Raw genomic sequence first — 24127 nt, 5'->3', positions numbered from 1 at the left:
CTTAATATACATGTTCATTAGTAAATTGAAATGCCAATTAAATATAAACGGTATTTTATTACTCAAAGTTTTAAAATTTTCAAAAAATAGTATTATAATTTTATTTTTCTCAAAGGATACGTTTAATTTAAAAAATATTCTCGCTGTCTTTCAGATAAATTGAATCAAACTGAAGGAAACTAAATTAAGAAAAAAAAATAATTAATTCATCAAGGAGTTTCATGCAAAAGTTTTTGATGAAAAACTTATTTTTTTAAAAAAAAAAATCACGTCATTAAAATCATGATATCTTATGCATATCTTTTTTTCATATTTTAAAGTTTTAATAAAAAAAATACAAGGTTTAATAAATATATATATATATATATATAATTAAAGCAACATTAATAAAAGTAAAAAAAATATATATATATATATTATTTTTATTTTTAAATAGTTAATTATAAAGAACAAAATTTTATTTAAGAAAAATAATAATTTAAAATTTAAAATTTAAAAAAAAACTGTGGTGATGGTTAAAAATGGTGATGCTTTCGTCAAGATATCACTATCTTGATTTTAATTTCGCTAAAACATCATCACATTAATGTTGATTTTATTAAAGCATAATCACTTGATGTTTATTTCTTAAAAGAATGAACACCTTGTTGATGATTTCGTCTAAGCATCACCATCTTCATATTATTTTCATCAAAACATCCTCACTTTGATAATTCAAAGATAGAATATCAAGAGATTTGATATAATGGATTCCTTTCACTCTCCTTAATTTCACTATTCTCAAAAACTCTGGATTCATAACCTCTATCAGTTTAGAAAAATTATTTAAAAACTTAGTTTTTTTTTTTTAATTTTTAGCACAATGTGAGAGAAACATCTAAGCCATCAATGAGACCTAAAAAAGTTGATTTCAATGCAAATTTTATTTAATAAGTTCCTTTCCCTCTCATGAGTCTCACCCTACTTATAAACTGTTAATTCATAATCTTTATCAATTTAGATGATGTGCTAACTTACTTCTTAGCCTTCTACGTGAAGTTATGGTTATGTGTTAATTAACATACAAATTTAATTTTTAAAAATAGATTGTGCATAATTAGGGAGACCTTGAATGTGGTTATGTGTTAATTAACATACAAATTTAATTTTAAAAAATAGATTGTGCATAATTAGGGAGACCTTGAATGTGGTTATGTGTTAATTAACATACAAATTTAATTTTTAAAAATAGATTGTGCATGATTAGGGAGACCTTGAATGTGAGACTTTAGGTAGAGCTATTAATTTGGGTTAAGTTCGTCGAGATGATTCATCCCGCCAAATAATTTAAGTTAGATTAAAATTTTATCAACTTATTTAAAGACGGATCCAAGGAAACCGACCTGCCTGAGCCTGTGACCCGCATGGATCGACCCCCTGGTTGAGAAATTTTTTTTTCCCAAAGGTTATGAGTACTCTTGGATACACTTATCTATACTATGAATACTCATGTGAATGTTGATCATGTCACAAGTACAAGTTTGATAAAGGTAAGCTATCTGTAATACCCATAAATTTTCTTTCCTCCAAAAGAGCAAAAAGAAATAGAAGAATAGAAAAGAAATAAAAATATATATACATAAATGACCCGGGTTGGGATTTGAATCCTAATCAAAGATTGGTTTAAGTAACTATTAGGTGGTGGTAAAAAATTCTATCAAATCGCAACATGGCATGATCCGTTGTGACGAGGATAAAATTCTATCCACATCCAGGCGCCTGGAACCCTTCCAGGCGCCTGGAACCCTTCTAGGCACCCCCGATCAAAGCTATAAATATAGTCTTGATCCTAGAAGTTAAATAACAACACTTGTAATCAATTCCCTTTCTATTTAATTTTGTAATTGAGTACTTCAACTACTGTAAGAGACTTCTCCATCTGAAGGAGACTTTTAGTGAGTTTTACTTGTCTTGGATTAACAACCACCTAAGTTGTAACCAAGTAAGCAATCTGCCTCTTTCTTTCTTCAATTAAGTTTTTTTTATGCAAATGTTTCTTAATTTAGCTTGAAAGGACAAGAAAGATTTTATTTTTATTTCAGGCTATTCACCCTCCCCCCTCTAGCCGGCCACCAAGGGACCTACATGAAGCTCGTGCTGAGCCATGCTCGATGAGATGTCCGGGAGCTCGTGAGTTGATCAAGAAAACACATCATGGTTTTGCCTAAGGCAAGTGACCAACTCTACCTTCCTCTCGTCTGTCAGGTAGGCGGCGATAAATGTTGAGGCTTCCGATCGACTGAGATGGATCTAAACCTCCTCTTTGTCTTCATAGATCAGTGCAGGCGGTTCCTCCATGATTGTGTTCACCTCCAAAAGTTGAGTCTTCCAAGCAGCCCTTACCTCAGATTTAACCATCTCGACGTAGCACCGTCGAGCGACTAATTGATCACCTCTGACTTCGCCACCACATTATCCACCGAGAATTTCATCTTTTGACGAAAGGTGGATACTACGGCTCAGAACTCGTTCAAGGTCGGTCGACCCAATATTACATTATAGGCGAATGACGCATTTACCACGATGAAGTTTATAGTCCTGGTCCTCTTGAGAGACTCATCTCTGAGGGATATGGCTAGCCAAGCATGGTCGATCGGTAATACTTCATTGCCCATGAACCCATACAGCGGGGTCATCATGGGCTATAAGTCGCTTCGGTCAATTTACAGCTGGTCGAATGTCTTCTTGAAAATGATATTCACCGAGCTACTTGTATCCACGAAAGTTCAATAAATAGTATAATTAGCTATTACCGCTAGGATGATTAAGACATCGTCGTGAGGGATCTCTACTCCCTCTAGGTCCCGAGGGTCAAAATTGATCTCTAGTCCCTCGACATTCTCCTTACTGCATCCTATAATATGTATCTCCAGTTGTCGGGCGTGTAAATTCCTTGCTCTGTTGGAATCACCATCAGTTGGTCCTCTGACGATAATTCCAATTTCACCCCGAGCTGCATTGCTTCGGTTTTCCTCCTCCTGAGGTGAAGGTCGAGCCCACTCAGCCGAAGTATGGGCGGGACTTACATTTCCTCTTCATTGAGGCTGATGTCGATGTTGTTGGGTCGTCGGTCTCTCTTCTTCTCTTTGCCCGTTCGATCGGCGTCGATGATGCCGATCGGGAGAGGGTGAACGATGATGGTATCCTGGAGGAACCGGTTGGCCTGAAACTGGCCTCAGGTCGTAGCAATCCGGTGTATGGTGCATCACCGAGTGATGGTAAGAGCAGAATGATGGTGTCCACGACCTACCTTTCGCAACCATATATTGTACTGCATGGGATCAGGGCTCCTAGTGCGGCTGTGTTGCTCTCGATCGGGGGCCCTTTGGTGGTTGATTGTTATTGGTCGACTGCCATTCAGGGAGAGTAGTATGTTCAGCGGGCACTTCTTTCCTTCATGCCGCTTGGGTCTCCTCCACGTTGATGTATTTGGTTGCATGTATGAGCAGGCGATTGAAGTTTTTTAGCGATTTCTGAAAGAGTGAGCAAAAGAATTTGTCTTCGATAAGCCCCTACGAGAAGACGCTCACCAATATCTCGGGGGTGACTGATGAAATATCCATGACCACTTGATTGGACCTCTTTGTTGGATCGAAAAGTATTTAGATATCTCCACAATTGCATGATATTGTCCACTTTGGGCCTAGACCCTCATGGCTTTGCTCCTGGGCTCTCCCCAAAAGGCCTCATGCCAATGGAGATATCTTTTCTCTTATAAACCCATGATCTTTCCCATGTGTTTCCAATATGGGACTATGTTTGCAACTAGGGCTGCAAACGAATCGAGCCGGCTCGCGAGCTTTTCGAGCCGGCTCGCGAGCTTTTCGAGCCGGCTCGAAAAATATTCGATTCGTATTTGAATTTATCGAATTCGAGCCGAACTCGAACATGTTCGAACTTTTTTTCGAGCCGAACTCGAGCCCAAATTATATTGTTCGAGCTGCTCGCGAGCCGCTCACGAGCCTTAATATTTATTAATATAAGTTAAATATATATTAAATAAATAAATTTCGAGCCTTTCGAACCTATTTTTGAGTAATAATTCGAATAGTTCGCGAACATATTCGAATATTTCGAGCCGAATTCGAACCCGAACCCTAATTCGAACCGAACTCGAATCAAACATTTTATATTTTTCGAGCTTCGAATCGAGCTCGAACTCGAATATACCTATTTCGAGCCCAATTCGAGCCTTAAATTTTTCAGCATATTCGGCTCGATTCGATTCGTTTACACCCCTATTTGCAACCTTGCAACCTCAACAATCCCCCCCTCAAACAAAGGACAATAGGCTTCCCACGTCCGATCCTCGACCCACCAGGTCTTCCCGCCCCTCGGTCCACCCGACCTACTAGGACTTCCTTGCCTAGTCGCAACTAGGACTTCCTGCCTGGTGTCTGGTTCTCTTGATCTGAACATAGGAGCTCCACCTCTTTTGTTCGAGGTCAATATTATACCCACATGGCTCAATTAGACCATAGCTCTTGTGCACAGTCGGCGGTTAAACCTTCTGGCAGTCCGCGCTCTGATACCAATTGTTGGATCGAAAAGAATTTAGATATCTCCACAATTGCATGATATTGTCCACTTTGGGCCTAGACCCTCATGACTTTGCTCTTGGGCTCTCCCCAAAAAGCCTCATGCCAATGGAGATATCTTTTCTCTTATAAACCCATGATCTTTCCCATGTGTTTCCAATATGGGACTATGTTTGCAACCTCGCAACCTCAACACTCTTGATGTAGGCTCTCAATACCTCCTTAGGCCCTTGCTTCACAGTGAACAAGTTAATGTTCATCTTCTTGTAATGGCAGCTATTTGTAAAATGATGCAGAAACACTGCCCGAAAATCCTTGAAGCTATAGATTGATCCGATCGGTAGGTGTCTAAACCACCTTTGCACTGATCCAAAAAGGATGGTGAGGAAAACTCGGTACTTTACTCCATCAGTGTACTAATAGAGAGTGGTCGTGTTGTCAAACCTGATCAGATGGTCCTCTGGGTTGGTTGTCCTATTATATTTCCCAATCGTCAGTAGCGTGTAATATTGGGGTAATGGGTCATCCAGAATCCCCTAAGACAATTGTTGGTTGATGTGTTTGGGAAATCATCGATCCTTGGTGCTTTTCCCTTCCGTCCGTCTCGAATAGGCACGTCATCCGAGGAGGATCCTTGCTCTCTATCCGCTCGGCCTTGTTCCTCTGAAGGAGTGTGGAACAACGCCCTATGAAAGGGGATCAACGCATTTGGTGCATCTCCATATGTACTGATCGACTTCTTATTTTGCTTCCAAACAGATATATTTTCCACTCGATCTCTATAGCCGACCTACTGTCCAGCTGCTAATGTCGTGCGTTTATTTACTTGGCGCTCGACCATCGCCTACTGTTGCTCCACCATCTTGGCCACCAAGACTTGTATCAGCATGTCCAACTCCTCCTTCGTCAGTGTCACAATCGTGAGTCGTCCAACATCTTCCATCTCCACGTCTCAGATACAGGTTATGTTTCTACAAATGACACCAATATGATCCTGTCCGAAAATAGTGAAGATGCTGGTGTTAGAATGTATACTGAAAGTCTAAGCTTTTGTAAATATTTATTTTGAATAAAGAATCACATTTAGTCAAATTATCTACATTTGTTTGTAGTTGTTCAATTAATTTATATTGTAGATAACATAGTATGTGGTGTCACATACAGAAGATAATGTTATCAGTACCTTATAAATTATAAACAGTAGCTCACAACCAAAATGGAAAGGAACAAATCATTGGAAGGTCGTAGTGTAATTAGGTATTAGTTTATATTAGCTATATAATTACACTAGTACACTTAGAGTGTATTGAGTAAGACCATCAGAGGTCGTTTCTTTTATACTGACTTTATAAAGGAACAAAGATCTCAGTTATTATGGAAGTGTGTGCTCTTAATCCTAATATAATAACAAGCACATATATTTGATATTTATTTCTTTAATTTATCAATGGGTGAGATTAGTTCGATAAATCAATAAACCCGATAAGTTGGGAAATGATATCACTTATAGTGTGTGTTGTTGATTATAGAAGGAAACTGTGTCATAGTGATCTAGGTTGATAATGTCCCCAAGAGGAGCTCATAAGGATTGTCATGTTAAACCCTGCAGGTGGACTTAGTCCGACATGACGATAAGGTTGAGTGGTACTACTCTTGAACTAAGATATTAATTAAATGAGTTGTCAGTAACTCACTTAATTAGTGGACATTCGATATCTTAAACACAGGGAGACTAACACACTCATAATAAGAAGGAGCTCAAAAATGTAATTTGGGACTGGTGCGGTAGTTCAATAATAGTTCTCTAGTGGAATGAATTATTATTGATAAAATTAAGTTGTGTGTTCGGGGCGAACACGGGATGCTTAATTTTATCGGGAGACCAAAACTAATTCCTCCTCTCGGTCCCTATTGTAGCCTCTTATTTATAGAGTACTATACCCACTTATACCTACCTTCATACCCATGTTGTAAGGGGCCGGCCAAGCAAGCTTGAGGATCAAGCTAGGGTCGGCCAAACCTTGGTCCATGGGTGGCCGACCCTAGCTTGAACCCAAGCTTAGGTGGCCGACCCTATTAAATAAGAAAAGAATTTTAATTTTAAATTTTTCTTATATGGAAGATATAATTTATTGGAGAGATTAAAAATTAAAATATCTCTTTTATAAGTTTCTACAAAAAATTAAAGAAAGAGATTAAATCTCTTTCCTTATTTGTAGATTGGAAGGATATTTTCTTTTTCTTCTTTGTAAATTATTCACATGTTGAAAAATTAAAATTATAGAAATTTCTTTTTATCAACCATGAAGGTATTTTAAAGGGAATTTTTTTAAAAAAAATTTCGAAGACAAATAAGGAATTTTAATTGTTGATTGAAAATTGCCTTGTTTGCTCTCCATGAAGTGGCCGGCCATGACATGTTCTATTAGGAAATTTTATTTAATTGTTCTTAATTAATTCATGTCAAGGAAAGTTAAGGAAATTTTATTGTAATTAAATTTCCTTATTTGCCAAAACTAAGGATTATAAAAGAGGGGGTTTTAGATGCATTCAAGGTGAACAACCTCTATTATTTTCTCCCTCTTTTCTTCCTTGGTGTGGCCGGCTCTTCCCTTTCTCTTCTCTCCATCCTTGTGGCCGAAACTCTCTTCTCTCTTGGAGATCAAGTGGTGGCCGGATTCTAGCTTGGAGAAGAAGGAGAGAAAGCTTGCATCCCTTGGAGCATTGGTGGTGTTTTCTCTTCATCCTTGGAGGTGCTCTTGTTTTGGCCAAACCTTGCAAGGAGGAGAAGAAGGTGCTTTGGTGTTTTCTCATCTCGGAAGATCATTTCCCACACAACGTCCGAGGTTAGAAGAGGAATACGGTAGAAGACCTAGAGGTTTTTGTTTGCAAAAGAAAAGGTATACTAGTATTAAATTTCCGCATCATACTAGTTTTATTTCTTTGTAAAAATACCAAATACAAGAGGCATGCAATTCTAGTATTTCGAATTAGTTTTCGATGTTGTGTTCTTTTATTTTTCTTTTCCTTGTGATTTGATTGTTCTTTTTGGTTGACCTAAAGTTATTTAAGGAAATTAAATATTTGTTTTCCTTAAAAGGCTTTGTCTAGGCGGTGGTGGTTGTTCCCATATTCAAGAAGGTCATGTGCCTCGCCATGCAGTCCTGGAAGCCAATTTTGAAAATTAATATTTAATGGAATTAATAACCTAGGTGATTTGGATCGAACGTGTTAAGTTCCGCAGGAGATCCAAGTCTAAACCTAAAAGAATAAATAAATTAAACTTTGGATCAAACGTGTTAAGTTCCGCAGGCGATCCAAGTTTAATTTAAAATAACACATGGTAGCTAGGAAAAGGTTCAGACCTTTGTACAAAATTTTTGTACAGTGGAACCATTAGGTTTTCCGAGTAGCAACCAACAGCTGGCTGGGGATGTGGCTTCTCGATGGACCATGTGAAGACTCCGCTCCATTCTGCAACACAAGGAACGTCAGTGTTGGGGCAGGGAAGAGATCCTGACGTTATCCCTCTGACGCTCGAGTCAGTCATCGAAATAGTAGAAAGACGGTGGAGAAATGTAGCAACAACGAGGGCTCAAGCACAAATAACGCATACCTCCGCTGGTGCATAGACCCACTTTTTATAGTGCTCTAGTAGCAGACGTGCGTGCTTCTCAAGCAATGTGCACATTTTTCCAACTGTCCTATGAAAAGACATGTCATGAAAGTATTTCTGACATCATTGCTTTATGGGGTGTGTAAATCCCTGACATGACAGTAGAAGCTTCTGATGTACGATTTACTTGTTGATCATGCCCTGTTGTCAGCGACATTGCCTCCCAGAAGGATATAATGAACTTCCCCACTGTTGGGTTGAGTGGGAGGCCATTCGGTCAGGATTCCCCATCCGGTCGCTTAAGGTTGTTCTTCTCCAGGGTCACTCGGCTCAGTAGGGCGTTCCTCACTAGGCTGGACGATCCGGTCGGACTATCCTTCATTTGGTCATAGTTGTGAACATCTGATGTCCTCTATATGGTCATCCCGGTTGGATGAGCGATCAGCTCAGATGAGCCTCCATGCCGATTGGGATCCTTCATGTTCGCTCGGTACGTTGCCATCCGCTCGGCCGACTTTGGTCAGCCGACGATTTTCTTACTGTGACTGCCCTGACTTTGACCTTTACGTTTACTGCTGTTCTCGCCTTTGACCCACACTTAGTTGGCTCCCTTTATCGCCGCATCAATTAGAATAAATTGAGAAATATTCATAAAGTTGATTTTATATAAATTTTCTATCAATTATTAAAATAAATTGAGAAATATGTATAAAGGAGTATTGATTGACTCATAGAAAAAATAGACTATACATAATTACTCATCGTCGGAAAATTAAAATTGACAACATATTTTGAGAGCCCTTGACCTAAGCTATCCATTGATACTACTTTTATGAGAAAATACTATGACATGGAATGTAAAATATTGAATTTTAAAAAATAAAAAATATAATAATAAATGGATAAACTAAAACATATAACACGAAGTGAGAGTGCTATATTAAAATTGGATCGGGTTCATCCTAAATCCAACAAATAAACGCTGATACAATAATTGAGGTGCCCCCCCTCCGAGTCAGGTCAAAGCCCAGGAGACCGACTGACATCGTGATCAAAGTCAAGGAAGGGTCAACCCTTGAGGCCAGAGGCCAGCGCAGTCAATCGTTGCAGCCAATAGGTTATCTAACCGACCCAATGAGCGGATCAGATCATTGGGCCAAAAGGTTATCCAACCGGGCCATCGGGCCGGTTGGATACCAAGCCTCTCAATATGGACGAATAACTCAAGAAGAGTCATCACTCTCCAAGGTCAAGATTTCTTTAAGATAGTACAACTGAATTGCTCGGTCGAGTAGTTCAATCGATCGGAACTACAGTCCAATCAGATAGAATAAACGTCGGATCTGATTGAACTCTTTAGTTAAAACTGATAGGCCAAGTAAGGGACGAGTCCCCAACAACATTCTATATGTTCAATCAAACAAGTGACTGCCTACCGGGTCATGGGAAAAGCTCTGTTGGTTTGCCAGGTTAGCGAGTTGTGGGCCCCCTAGTCCAACGACCTTATATTCCTTTTTATCGTTTTGTACCATGAAGGATAGCGAATATTCTATATGTAAGTTGTACATCAAAAGCTTCCTCTTTGTCAAACATAGATATTGTGGATCCATTTTAGAAAAAGTGTTAAAGTATCTTTATGGTCTGTCCTTTTCTAGAAACGAGTTGAGATTCATGCATAGATGAATAGTAACACTATAAAAAGGGATCTCCATCTGCAGGCGCAGGTATACTCACATTGCGCGAGACTACGTAATTTTTACTATTCATTCATACTACTGTTCATCACCTTCTACCAATGACTGACTTTTACGTTAGAAGGTCTACGCTGGGCCCCCTTCCTTGGCTAGGTTACTAATACTTTTTTTGATGCACAGAAGTGCTTCAAAGTTATCTTTTGACAGCAAGGAGTCTTCAATTGGTCAACATGCTAGCCACGTATCCAGCATTCCATCTCCATCGATTTCAAACAAGATAAAATGCAGAGATAAGAATTACATTGGTTCAAACTAAGATTGATTTAGAGTTGATTTGGCCAAGTTATGACCGAACCAAGTTTAATGTTTACATGAATTCAATTGGTTTAAAACGAATTAGGTTATTTTTGAAGAAACCTTCTCTTTTTTTCTCCCTACGCATTCAGCAGCCCTCGCTATGAGATACACCACCATCATGCCTTCGCTCATCCCTCTCTTTTATTTTTCCTTCCTCTTCTTCCTCATTTCTTTATTTTCCTTCTCTTGTCCAACGGAAGTAAATCTGCAGTTTTTTCCTCTCCTCTTCTCGTGCTCTTGAGCACAAGAGTCCTCTTTTCTTCTTCTCCTTTCTCTTCTCCAGCAAGTAAGAAACGCAACATCAGTTGCTGCCCTCTTCCATCAACAAAAGCAACCCTCATCAGTTGCTGCCCTCTCCTCTTCTCGGTCGGCTTGTCTGTCTCGGCTGGCCTATCTGCTTCGCTCGGCCTGCTTCTCGCCCTGCTTGTCTGCTCGACTCGGTCGGTCTCTCTCTCGGCCAGTCTGCTCGACCACTCAGCTTTATATCCTGGTCATCCGCTCTACTCGCCCGGCTGATCTTCCTGCACAAACTTTCTGCTCGACCAACCTACCCGCGCCGGCTGCTCAACCCACTCTGTCAATACTATGCAGATTGCCTTCATCATTTGGCAGAAATCAGCCCCTGCTGGTAGCCTGAGATTATCAGCTCAGGTAATCTCAACTGTAAGTTGAATTTAATTCGAGTATTTAAATTCAACTAATACCCCGTATATCTTCGGCAACAGATTGTTTGTCCAACAACTTCTTCCTCCCTATCTTCTCTTCTATGTTTTTTCTCAAAAGCAACGGTCGTTCTTTTATTTTTTTAGTGAGTAGTATTTTACAAACAACTCTTTTTCTCCTTTTTCCAACCACCACAATAACAAGAGAAGTAAAGTTGTTCCTTTCTTAATTCTTTTATATTTCACTAATTGAAGTAGAATTGTAAAGTATAAATTTTATTTTATTAGGTTACTAGTTATGATCATTATTTATATAGAAATGGAGGTCTCATACGTAGAAATGCTAAATACTACGAGAAAACGAGTTACAAATGATCATTCAACTTTGAGTAATAGATAAAATTAGAAGATCAATAGATCATTATTTCAACTAGAACTCAGGACTAATCTTGAAATTGTTGAATTTAAATTCCTTTTTAACTCATTAAATTTGAGTGTGCAGAGATTGATATGTAACCTTAGTTTTGAGCGTCCTGTATGAATTATCCGCTACGTCAATTATCGCAGTTGTTGAATTTTTGAAAATAGACTATTCCATCTTTCTGATACATTTGTTGTGTATCAGGCACGTGGAGCGTTTGGACGCCAAAGGTCCAGCGAACCGCCATTCTGTCGCCACGTGTCACGATGTTAACGGCACCTTCTTCCGACTCAGACACTAACTGCACTTTTGTCGACCCGCCAAAGTCAATCTTTCGCGAAGCCCGTGGGACCTACTTGCGAAATATCTTTCAATCAATAAGCATCCGTGTATACAAATGTGTAACGATATATACTCGTGTCTCACTAGTCATCATGCTGCCCATTGTCGTTTCCAAGCTTCCCGCTCCTTTTTCTTTTCTACCAATGCCGCTAAGTCCTCTCTTTCCCCTTAGAATTAGGGTTCTTAGTCATTTCCTGCCATCCTCGATTCAGAGTAAGGCTAAGTACTCGTCCATGGAAAAGGAGCAGCGAGCGAAGGACTTCCAGGACTTCAAATATCGCGGCGTTACTGGGGGTCGCGTTGACGGCGACGGAATCGCTGACCTTATCATCCCCCATCTCCTCAAATTGTTAGGATTTTTTCCGAATTCATTTTCCTAGTTGATAAGCTTCCTCTTTGCTTATTATTTTAGTTTTTTTTTTTACTTTATTTCGAGATCAGATACGGATCGAGTGCGACGGCGCGGGACTTTGAAATCTACTCTCCGAATGCGATATTCGAGGATCCGCTGATGTGCGCTCATGGGTGAGGCTAAGTTGTTGCGATGTTTTCTTTTTTGCTCTCTTTCATGCGATTTTCCATCCGTTGAGTTTGGAGTTTTGATTTATTTATTTTTTCAAAAAAATGTTATTTGCAGAGTGAATCAGATCAAATCGGCGTTCTATTCTCTGCCCAAGGTTCAGAGTTACAAATTAAGTTTTCCTGCTGTAGTTATACGTCAATCCTGCGCTAGTATCTCTTTTAAGCTTTCGTATTGCGTTGAAATATACTTTTCCTTTAATCTCGCCTCATGCTTGTTGTTTAGCTTAGTAAATTTGAAATTTTTATCAGATGTTAAATTATGATAAGAATCGTTTGAAATATATCTAGACGGGAAGGGTCATATTTTTAAAAGATGAAGCAGAGCCTAAGGTTAATTTTACAATAGCTCTAATGTGCATTTCTCCCTTTTCCAGTTGTTGTCTATCTCCTGATTCTCCTCTCTGTTTTCCACCATCTTCTCCTCCCTTCGACTGTTGCTTCCATCTCCTTCCCCTCCTGTTTTCTCCTCTTCCATGAACAATCCCCTATTTTCTCCTCTTTTCTCTGGCCATTGCTACTGTAACTTCTCCACCTCCATGCCTTTCTTTCTCGGTCTTCTCTTCACTCCCGCTACCCCCCTTCCTCCTCCCTCCCTCCCTCTCTCTCCACCTTCCTCCTCCTCCTCTTCTTCCATCGCCTTGCCACCAAACAACCTGTTTTGTAGACCAAAGTAATAAAATGTGGCTATTGGAATATGTGGATTTTGAGTTGATCAACCAAAGCAAACTTTTTGATGGACCAACCACTTGGGTCAACCAAAGGTTACTGCTTGATTGACCAAAAAGGACCCAACAGTCCCAAGGCCTTGTCTAAGTGAGCCTACTAACTTGTATTCCTCCCTACAGCTTTGAGACACAAACTCGAAGCTACCAAGATCCTGTAGGTCTCTAAACAGCATTCTAAATTTTTTCTAAATATCAACTCTACATAGAAACGCAATTTCATCTTAATAAGATTGATTTACGGGAAACAAACACAAAAGTACAACATCGCAAGCAAAATACATGAGTCAAATGTCTTTTTGTCTCCATCCAAGCTCAATGACAATGTTCAGTTTCCAACTCAACTCTTACTCTACACTGGAACAGTAATATCCATCATCTAAACTTCTTGATTTTTGACATATCTACCTTGGAGTTCAATCTCTTCTATTATGGCTACCTGCCATCCAGTCTAATCCATTCAATTTCGGATCACAAAATTACCACGAGAAGGCTTCCCACTTAAATAGTATATCAAATACAACGCAACAACATAATGCTTTGAAAAATATTAAAACTTGTAATTAACCTTAATCACAAGGGAGGAACTAACATCTTTATCCACCATTGCAATTTCATTAGTCTTCTTGCAATCAATTGTAAGATCAACTCATGATTATTTGGTTAATTAGTTGTCTTGGCAAACTATATTTGATAGTATGGATAATAACGTATTTTTACAATAATTCCAAAATATGAAAGCTTGTTTTAGACAATTATATATTTACATTTTATCTAATTTATTTATATCTAATTAAATAATTATGAATATTATTATATCTCATGCCCATGTTTATATTTTATTCTGATGTTTTCTAGTTTATTTTTAAAACTGTTACCTTCAAATTTAATGGCCCAGTCAAAAAAATTTCTAACTATGGCACTGTTCTTGATTGGATACCACCACCTTTGCCTTATGGTCATTCTATGTTTGTTCAGCTTTTTGTCGCTCAATCTTATCCAACTTCTACATTTTACATTGTCATTCCACGAGTAGCATTTTAAGTCTTCTTTTTCTTATCCTACATGTTTTATGTATGGGTATTCTGAAATTCAGTTTCTTGTTTTCTTTTTGTTTGAAATTAAGCCCGTTGTTGTTGTTGAATATTGTTCTTTCTTACCTTAAGGATGTTGATATTCTTAGTTGAGTTGTGTGGCATGTCTGGATATATTTAGTTGAGTTTGATTTATCAAATGTGGATTGAAATGTTTGACAAAATGAGGGTTTTGTATCTCTTAAAATTTATATATCACGTTTTGTATTCCCTTTCAATTGTATATAAGATTTTTTTGACTTAATGAATGTTCTTTTTTAAAATTCAAAAGTTAGTTGCAGTGGCACAACCCATCGCAGAAGTCCTGCAACATTGCAATGGTGTTGTTTCATTGTAGTAGTAGAAGTTACAATAGTTTTTTGGTAATTACACAACTGCAACAAATATTTTTCCGTCACAATTGATTTCTCCTCGTAACAGTATTAGCTGGTGGCATGGAAATGTTTCCTTAGGCAATCCCATTTGTAATGGTGTTTGGACAATGTTGACTATTCTTTTTTCCATTGCAATTGCATTTTTTGTGATAATCAGTAATCGTTCTATGCTCATGACAGGAGTTTTTCAAGTGATACATGCAGGTTAATTATTGTAATCATTATGTTCAAGTAGAAACTTTGCAACCGAACATCTCAGTACATTGTAGTTGACTAATACTGAACATCAGAACATAAAAGTAGACTATGAAATAATAAGGAGCAGGGTCTCCAAATTATTCAATGTCGGCAAGTAGATTATAAATGCTATAACTGCTGTTATAGTACTGCCAGCTATGTGAACTTTATGTTAGTTTACGATCTTCAATTTGTTATTTTCCAAGTTAATGAACTCATTATCCATAAATTCTGCTTGGATGTGCATTAAGTATTCATGCTGCACATATTGTTTGTTTTAGTACATTTGTTTCTTTGTTCCACATGGTTAATTAATGTCGGAGAGTTCAGAAGTTGTTAGCTATCAAGAAGTTAACCTGTCATCTGTAGTCATTTTTCATTTGAAACAGACAACTTTGCCTCGCAGTTATTCAGTGAGTCCAAGATTGTTGAATATACGGTAGAAGAAAATTCAACCGGACCTGGAAAAGTAGAGGTTTGTGGTTTTATTCTGCTTTTAAACTATGCCTTTCTCTTAATGGAAAATCCATGTTGTCATACCCACGTTGGCACCACCAATATGCCATAATGACTCAATACCAACTTATTAATGCACCCACATGTTTATACGTATCACTATCTCAATAGCAATTGGCTTTTTTTTTTTTTTTTTGTTGTTTGTTTATTTTCAGATTTTGATTGATAACAAGCAACACTACAAAATCTTTGGGAAGGCTATCGACCTAGTATCGCTTATCAGGCTGAAAGTTGAAGAAGGGAAAGTTGTTCGCCATGAAGACTGGTTAGTCCACACTCTCTCATTATTTTATGCCTGATATGCCAGATGGTCATATCAGCATTCATAAATTTATATTTTGAGAAATTCCGACAAATAAGTTGATTCAAACTGTTCCACATTAATACTGCGCAGGTGGGACAGGAAGCCTCTGAAAAACAGGGAAACAGCCAGTCTAGCTTTAACAGGGAGACTATCAGAAGTGACACGCAGAGCTTCTATGCTGATCACTCATGTCCTGATGGGTTTTGGCAAGGACCCAAGCAATTGAAACAATTTCATGGTCCATTCTTTTTCATAGTTAATCAGTAGATTGCTGGAGAACATAGTATAACTTGAAAAATTGAATAAGTGATTGGGTTGTGTTCGTCTGTATAATATTGATACGTTAATCAGACCCTATTCTACACAAATACAATGAGGATGCATGATTAAAGCAGAGTTTCCTATTTCCTACATGTCAAAGAATTGTATATTTGATGTTTGATACACCACTCTAGATTGGCATGTCTTTGTCAAGAAAATTTCCTACAAATCTTATGCTTTGGCATGCTAGAAGGCCATTGGTTAGATTTATCTTTATGGATGGTAGGTCAAAAATAAATATTAGGGACAGCCTATTATGAAACCAAGAGAGTTATTATTAGGTTTGATTGATGTCTCACCACCCATTCTCCAGCTGCAATCCCCTCGGATTTTATTTATTTGAATGTTAATAAGATACAGGAATTATAGGGCAGATTCTATCTTGCAACCGAACGCCTTGGAAGATAAAAGATGTCAATTTTTGTAGTTCTTATTGACTTGGCAAAGCATGCATTTGTGATTTTGTGATACTTTAAAGATAATTTAACTTCAGTAGATCGACTGCAAAGCAGGGGCTGCTGCTTTTTTGTGTGGATAGAAGACCACTTTGGAATCAAGCTGAAGTCTGAGATGGTGGAGGGAACTCATGCAAAATAAAGCCAAGCTGTAAAAGCAGGCAAACTCATAAGAAACCTGGAAAGCAAAAGTGACAACAACATTCTGATAATGGCACAGTCGCCATAAAGCTGGCTTGATAGAGATGAGAGTGCTGCCCACTTTTCAGAGGTATCAAAGATTTTGTTTCTCTAGCTTCCTTCCCATGCTTCTGAGCCTTCTAAATCAATGTAAGTAGTTCTGCTATTCTTATCTGTTTTCAAGTGCATATTAATCAGAGCAATTGGTGCAGGAATTGGACAATCAGTTCTTCCCACCAAGATTCCATATAAATGGAAAGGCATTCAATACTTGGAAACAGAGTATTTACTACACACGTAACAACTCCCGTGGCTCACTCTCATTATTTACTTACGGCACGCCTCTGAAGCAGCAAAACCTTCAGTTAATTTACAAAAGCAATCAAAAATGAAACTCAGAGCTTCGTCTAGTGGAATGAGAAGATAACAAACTAAATATTGAGCTAGGAAATAGTAATAACTGTCATGAATCTCCCCACTGACGACCGTTCATTTATCCCCACGCAACGCTTGTGAGCTCGCTGGCGCAAGCTCTCCGGAGTCGTCTATCACCTCCGACGCTTCAGGCGGTAGAGACGGCGCTTCGGAGTTGAATCGGAACGACGCGCAGGGCGTTGCGAATGGCGTCTCATATGCGTCGTGATCGGCTTCCTCCTCGGTCTCTTCTTCCTTGATGGTATAGAGCGCCCTCGAGGGCCCCAGGTAGACGGCGTGCCACCGAGCGAGGTCGCACTCCTCTAAGTCCTCTTCCGTCGGCGATAGCGGCGCCGTCGTCCGCGACGAGTGGACGGCGGAAGCGGGCTCGATGCGGGATCGGTGCTTGAACTTGAAGCAGAGCGCTCGAATGAGAAGCGCCCCAGGGGCGGGCCCGTCGCTGAAGGGGCAAGTGCGCTCGGGGTCAGCGGGGAAGCGAGAGCAGCGGCAGCGGCGGTGGTAGAGGAACTTGGCGGCGAGACCGAGGAGGGAGAACATTAATAGTATGAAGATCAATGGAAAACCAAGCTTGGTGAATCCACTCATGGCGGCCGAGTGGTGTATGAAGTGTTGTGAAGCTCAAAAAGGCAAGGCCTGGGTATATATATATATGCATATAGTGAAGCACACTCATCCGCGAGGACCCGTTAGCATTTAGCGTTTTTTAAAATTTTTTTTTTTTAAACTTAGAGTTTAAATTTTATGGTATAATATCTACATTAAAGAAATTTTAAAAAAATTAACACTAGATGTTCCAGAGGACTCGTACACCTAGTGTTATTTAGGCTTACGATTTAAGACTTAAAATTTAAGGTATAAAGTTTAAAATATATGGTATAATATTTAGGTTAAAAAAAAAAATTTAACTCTCGGCTCATTAATAAATGTGTAGGATAATAAAATTCTATATATACTAAGTATAATAGTCATTTACTGTAATGGACCTAAAGAGAATCATGACAGTTAGATCGCAGATAAAGATGGAGAAAACAAATGGAGAAACATAAAGGAGTAGAAGTTATGAAATTGCTTACTTGCAAGTGATTACCTTTAAATAGAAAGTGAAAGAATGACTCTATTACCAAGAGACATCATTCTATTGATCGCTACTTTAACTATTGTATCTCTGGGTGATCGACGTTTCAATAATCGTTGAGTCGAGTACCAATTTTATCAGACTACCTTCAAACGCGACTTGGACTGAATTGACTTGAGATCTTCTTTTTGACTTGATTGAGTCGAAGCTTGGTTTGCTCTAACCCGAATTCTGGCTAAACTAATTGATCGGTTTGATTCGATTCATTTAGGCTTAATCAAGCATGATTTTAACTTCCAACTCAGATTAACTTTTGATTTGATCATATTACATAGCGCTGAATTTACTCACCATATCATATATAAAAGGGGAATGTCGGCCCGTCTAATGCGGATTTGTAGTTGAGGAGAAAGGGAAGTTTATGGTTGGGAACATATTTTTAATTAACAGATATAATTTAAACGATTAGGCATACAAATGTATTTTAAACTGTACAATAGTTTATATATGATTCAAGTTTAATTTATAAGTACCCGGACTTAGTGTGATGGTAAATGGTGAGGTGGTATATTCATGTAATAATGATTCGATTTTCATGTGAGGCATTTTAAATATGTGCTTGAATCACTCCTGATATTGGGCCACTTAACAGGTTCTATTTATACTTTTTAAATTTACTCGGTGATCATTTTATAAGGTATAATCGTTCACCTCAGAATTAGTAGCCAAGAATATCAGGTAAAAAACATAAAGTTTAATTTATAACTTATAAGTAAATATTATCAAAAGTTCAAGTTTCTTAAATTTAGAGAAAACAATAAAAATAATAATCTGAAACGGATGTGATAGGCCGGCCCAACTGAAACTGTACCAAGCCAGACAGTTATCGATTGAATAGAACAGCCTGTGGCCCACGGCCTATGAAACGAATCCACAGCCTCAAAAGGCAGAGTGCGTCTAGTGATCCTTCAGTACACGAAAAGAATGCGCTGATTAAATATTTAGTTTCCGAGAAGAGTCTGAACGGGTAGATGATTAGCGTGCTCAGGTGGAGCACCGAATCCTCTTTTGTTCACGCCCTTCTGGCCTTGTCTAGATAATATGAGTTTCGAGATTGTGGGATAAGATCGGAAAGTGGCAGACTAGGAGCCAACAGGGGCAGGTGCGTTGATTCACAACCCAGTATTGTTTGTTTAATCCTCCTAAAATTTGCATATCCTTCGGCGATTTGATGTTCACTGGGATTCATTCTCCCGTTTTGATCTCAAAATCAAAATTCTGGTTCTATTTCGTTCTTTGATCAGAAGAGGGAGAGTGCTCTCCACGGTGCAATACAGATTGAAAGGATAATACTCGATTTAGAGATGATAATTAAGAAATGCCATTACTTGTTTAGTCATCTACCCAAATGAGATTTTCTAGGGATTTCACTAGTTGTATTGTTTGTCCATGGACTAGTTGTTTAGGTCTGGCGAATTTTCTAGAGATTTGTTCGATGTTGGCTGTATAATTAATATTGAAACTGTATATTGTCGGAGTAAATAGGTTGTTAGTTTTCAGGAGGTTAAATACCAAATGCAAGAACTGCGAAATTTGGAAGAAAATTTGGCTTTTATCAATTGAGCTACTTGATGCTTGTATGATATTTATCAGGTTGAGTGCTGATAGTTGTTGCCCGACCAAGAAGAAGAGTAAAAAACACTAACTGTAGAAGTTATTCACGATCAAAGCTTACAACGTACCTCATTGGACTCTAGATGCTTAATATGGGAAATCAATTGTTCACCCAAGTCATTTATATAAAACTAATGGATAATTATTTACCTCCAAACTGTGCAGTTGGATCAGTTACTTTATCTTGTTCTTTCTTAACTTGAAATGCAAAACTTTGTTTAGTTATATGATGGAGAAGGATATATCTGTGGCAGAATGAATTCATGGAAGAAATAATAAATCTGCTAATTTTCTGGTTAAACAAACAACTAAATGAAGAATGATATCACTGGAAGAATAAATTCATGGAAGAAATAATAAAGCTGCTAATTTTCTAATTAAACAAACAACTACTATAGTTGAAACCACATCTATGCTCAATGTAAATAAATTCCAATTATCCAAACCACCAAGAATTGCATTTTAGTTGATCAGTCAACTTCTGTTTCTTAGTTTTTGAAACCAAAAAGACTACTAATTCTTTGAACTGATTTTAATACATGGCTATTTTGCATCTAACGACTATTATTTATTCTATCTGTTTTATCTATCTAGCTTTCAAGTTTATTCACTCGAGTATCTCATTCTTCTGATTGTTTTTGTTATTTATGTTCTTATTTTCCTCTGATCCAGTAAAGCCAAACTTGCACCATGGGAAATAAGCCTGCAAGACAGGAGAATACCAGGGATGAGATTTTGGTGAAAGCGATGCCTCCGATAGACCGGGCCTTTGCGAGATGGCTGGTTCGCGATGTCCGAAGATTACATGACTTTGCTCCGAGAAAGCTCCGTGCCATCAAGCCACCAGATCATTACATCGAGTACATGAGGCTATATGGATGGCTAGATCTGGACATGGATGATCCAGACCTGGCACATTTGATCAAATAACTTTCATCAGCTTTATATTCTAGCAATCAAAGATCATGTAGTAGTGTTCGCCTCTTGTGGCTTAAGAGTTTATTATTCCTGATTGATTACCTTTGTGTTCTGATATAGACCATAATGGCAAATATGCTTTCTTATAAAAAATGGTGAATCTCACAAGATTGCCTGTGCTCTTCTGATATAGAGCAGTAGTAGAATCCTTAGCCTCAGTTGCTTGAAAAATGACACTGAAGACACGAATAGTCTCACAAGATTGCTCAAAGATTCAACTTAAAACATTTTGCATCTTGCAATCACACTTTCATTGTGAGTCAATCCGTTCTCTTTCAGAATGAGTTTAGTTTAGCAATGCATATTAAGTTGTTAACGCTTTGTTCCATACACAGAAGAAACTTCATTATTGCCGCATGTACCTTTCTCAAATACACACCGACCAGAAACATGACAAGTCTAATTAAGAAATCAATTAAGAAACTACGGAAACTCTTGTCAACTAAAGCCGGACCGCAGCGGTTGAAAAGGTGAACCGGTTGAAGCGAGATGGAATTTCAAGCCGGGACCACGTGGCGGAGGCCACCTCCAAAATCCAGCCTCGATTGGGCTCCATCCCCTCAGCCTCAGCCTCCACCTCCGCCACGAGGAACACCCTCTCTCCGCCGTCGATCGCCGCCGCGGAAGGTCTCACCCTCGTCCGCGCCGGGAGCGGCGCTACCTCTCTCCATCCTTTCCCGTTTCCCTTGTACTCCCTCACCATATTCTCCCTCCCGCCGCCGCACTCCACGCTCCACATCCGCCCCCCGGCTAGGCCCACGCAGACTCCCTCCTCCCATTCCCACATTCCCTCTTCCCTCTTCCATTTCCCCGCGTCAGCGTCGTACCACTCGGCCGCTCCCAAGAACCTTCCCTGGCCCTCCGTGCCGTACCCGCTCACTGCCCAAAACCGGCCCCCTGCCGCCACCCCCTTGCACTCGTCCCGCTTCTCCCCCATGGCCGGCAGATCCAACCACCGATCCTCTTCGACGTCGTACGCCTCCGCCCCCTGAAGCGCGTTCTTCCAGGCATCGTGCCCCCCGGCGACGTACACTTTCCCAGCCACCGCCGCGCACGCGAAGAAGCTCCGTGCCACAACCATGGACGCTCCTATCCGCCACTCGCCTCTCTTAAGATCCAGCACCCGAACCTCCGTCACCGGATCCAGGGTTACCGGGTCCCAGCCACCCATCACCACCAGCTTGCCGTCGACCGCAGCGACTTGCGCAAACAGCGGAATCGGTTTCGGAGTCGCCAACCGGTGCCACGATCCATCAGTCGCATTGTAAATGCTAAGGCCGTAAGCCTCCGGACTGCTTACAGTGGCGCCGTCGCCCTTCTCACCGCCGCCTCCAGAGTTCTTTCCGAGGAGGGCTTGGACGAGGAAGATCAGGTCCTCCGTCGCCTCGATTCGCTCCCGGTGCTGGTGGAAGCAGGGAGCGGTGAGCAGATTTCGCCAGCCACGAGAGACGAGTCGGAGACCCGGGTGAAATCGGTGCGGAACTCGGGCGAGGCAGTCCAAGGCCACGTCATTCGGTAAACCCGGTATGAGTTCCTGCGCGCTCTCCTCATTCCTCATCTCTCTTGCTCTCTTTTCTTTCAATCTTTTCGTTGCAATTTTTGTACTTTGTTACTCCAGACAATGAGAAATATGGCGAGAGACCTGCGTAGCTTCTATACTTAATATAATTGGAGTTATTCCTATTCTAGATGAGCATCATGCACTTCATGGAGTATTTATAATCTTTTCACGTTTGACCTACTAGAACCCTGGTGTATGGTCAGAGACAAAAAAAAAAATATTTTCAGTGCCTTAGAGAGAAGGGAAAGGTTGCATTAGACTGGAAAGGATTGAAGTTTGAAATTTGAAGTTTACAATGGTCATTAGATGGAAGTTTAGTCTTCCTGAATCAAAATCGTGCTGTTTAATTTTCTGTTTCTACATATAACATACTGTGTAAGCTACTGCATCAGCTATAATTCAACTGCTAACATACTTTCCTTTTACGTCTTATATAATTTACCTGTTTAACTTTGCAAGGTAAGAATGACCATGTGTTATGTTGCCATCAAAATCTCTGAAACAGATAAATACAGAAGTTATAAGTTGCTTAATGTATTGGTCATTGTATAATTTTTCATTACTGATATTCATTGTGCCAAATAACTTTCTTTTGCTAGATTTAGCTATGTCCTGGAAGCTGGTCTTGGCTACATTTACTTCTTGAAAACTCCTACCAAGGATTTTTTTTCTTCAACGTTGTTACTTTTTCCCCCCTTTCTAGAAGCTAAATTTGGTTTTTTAAAATCATATGGTCAATTGGGCCCACACATTGCCTTCTACTATATCCCATTCAGATACCCTTGTCTCTTCTTCTTGTTTAGTTTTTACAAGCCATATCTTGATATTTCCTTCCTCTATAATCATGAATGAGTAGAAGAGAATGTTAGGAGCTTTTTAGCTAAATTTTCTTCTTGAAAAAAAAATCCCCTCACTGTAAGTTTCTTAGACTTTAACGCTATTTACTTTTTAATGTGGTGATAAAGAGGGGCCCCATCCCGCGGAGGATAGTGGCCACGGTGGAGGTCAAAGTCAAGGCGGTCAACGCTCAGATAGCATTGGCCGATTGGACGAGTATATCCGACCGGGAGGAGAAGGTATTGATCCTGCCTTCAACACGGGGAGGTGTCAAATGACCGACGCTTAATGGAGTATTGGATGATGGACGGAGGTGATGATGTGCAGAAGTTGCACCGAGCGGCTACCCCGCTCGGCCAGGCAGCAGGACTCGACACTGGCAGAGCGACACTTTGGCCGAGTGGACGGGACACAAGCACAAAGGAGTTACGGCTGATCGGACGCGACACAAGCATAGGGGCGTTACAGCCGAACGGACATAACACAGACATAGTGGAGTTCCGGCCGAGCAGGCGGTATAGAGGAACAACGAAGTTCCGGCCAAGCGGGTTGGAGCATACTCTGGTATCCATCGACATCCCTTTGGGAGTTGGTACCGCTGACACCGGGCATGGACCACCAGAAGATTGTACGGTGGAAGCTTCCATGGTCATCTCAGAGATATGCTCGGTCTGTTAACGTACTGTGTCAGGAACACTTTACTGACAAGTCTTTTTAGGAAAAATTTTGGGAAGCGTGCTCGCATTGGGGAGCATGCACGCGCGCTACATAAGCTCTATATAAAGGGGGTGTCCAAGTATCGGCGGAGGTACGCAATACACGATAGATACTGTTTTCGTTATTGTTCTTCTTGTTTGCTCCGCTCTCTACTTCATCGCCAGTGATTGTCTTGAGCGTCGGAGGGCCAACGCCGGGGACCTTTTCGCTTGCTCGGCACTGACGTAATTTATGTTGCAAGTTCGAGCGGATTCTACAGGCGGTCAGCGGGAGCGCCATATCCTTAGCTTTCCATCTCATCGACTTTGGATGTGGTGATAAGGAGGATAGCGACCACGGTGGAGGTCAAAGTAAAGGTGGTCAACGCTCAGATAGCATCGGTCGGTCGGGCGAGCA

The 24127-nt window shown here is 39.9% G+C and overlaps 2 protein-coding genes across 2 annotated transcripts; one reads left to right on the top strand and one right to left on the bottom strand.

Annotated features, from left to right (window-relative positions):
- Positions 1-11760: 11760 nt before the first annotated feature.
- Positions 11761-15902, top strand: LOC122034890. Its single transcript, XM_042594251.1, has 6 exons — positions 11761-12018; positions 12111-12194; positions 12307-12346; positions 15085-15153; positions 15350-15459; positions 15589-15902. The coding sequence occupies exons 1-6, from the start codon at positions 11762-11764 to the stop codon at positions 15722-15724; spliced, it is 696 nt and encodes a 231-aa protein (XP_042450185.1). The 5' UTR covers position 11761; the 3' UTR covers positions 15725-15902.
- A 4773-nt stretch (positions 15903-20675) lies between these two features.
- LOC122034889 (F-box/kelch-repeat protein At2g44130-like) lies at positions 20676-22324 on the bottom strand. Its single transcript, XM_042594250.1, has one exon. It carries the CDS (start codon positions 22172-22174, stop codon positions 21059-21061), a length of 1116 nt encoding a protein of 371 aa, XP_042450184.1. The 5' UTR covers positions 22175-22324; the 3' UTR covers positions 20676-21058.
- Positions 22325-24127: the final 1803 nt, after the last annotated feature.

The sequence above is a fragment of the Zingiber officinale genome, chromosome 11B (assembly GCF_018446385.1).
Source record: "Zingiber officinale cultivar Zhangliang chromosome 11B, Zo_v1.1, whole genome shotgun sequence".
Taxonomy (NCBI): domain Eukaryota; kingdom Viridiplantae; phylum Streptophyta; class Magnoliopsida; order Zingiberales; family Zingiberaceae; genus Zingiber; species Zingiber officinale.
Note: the sequence above shows the minus strand (reverse complement) of the source record. Positions and strands in the feature narration are given on the sequence as shown.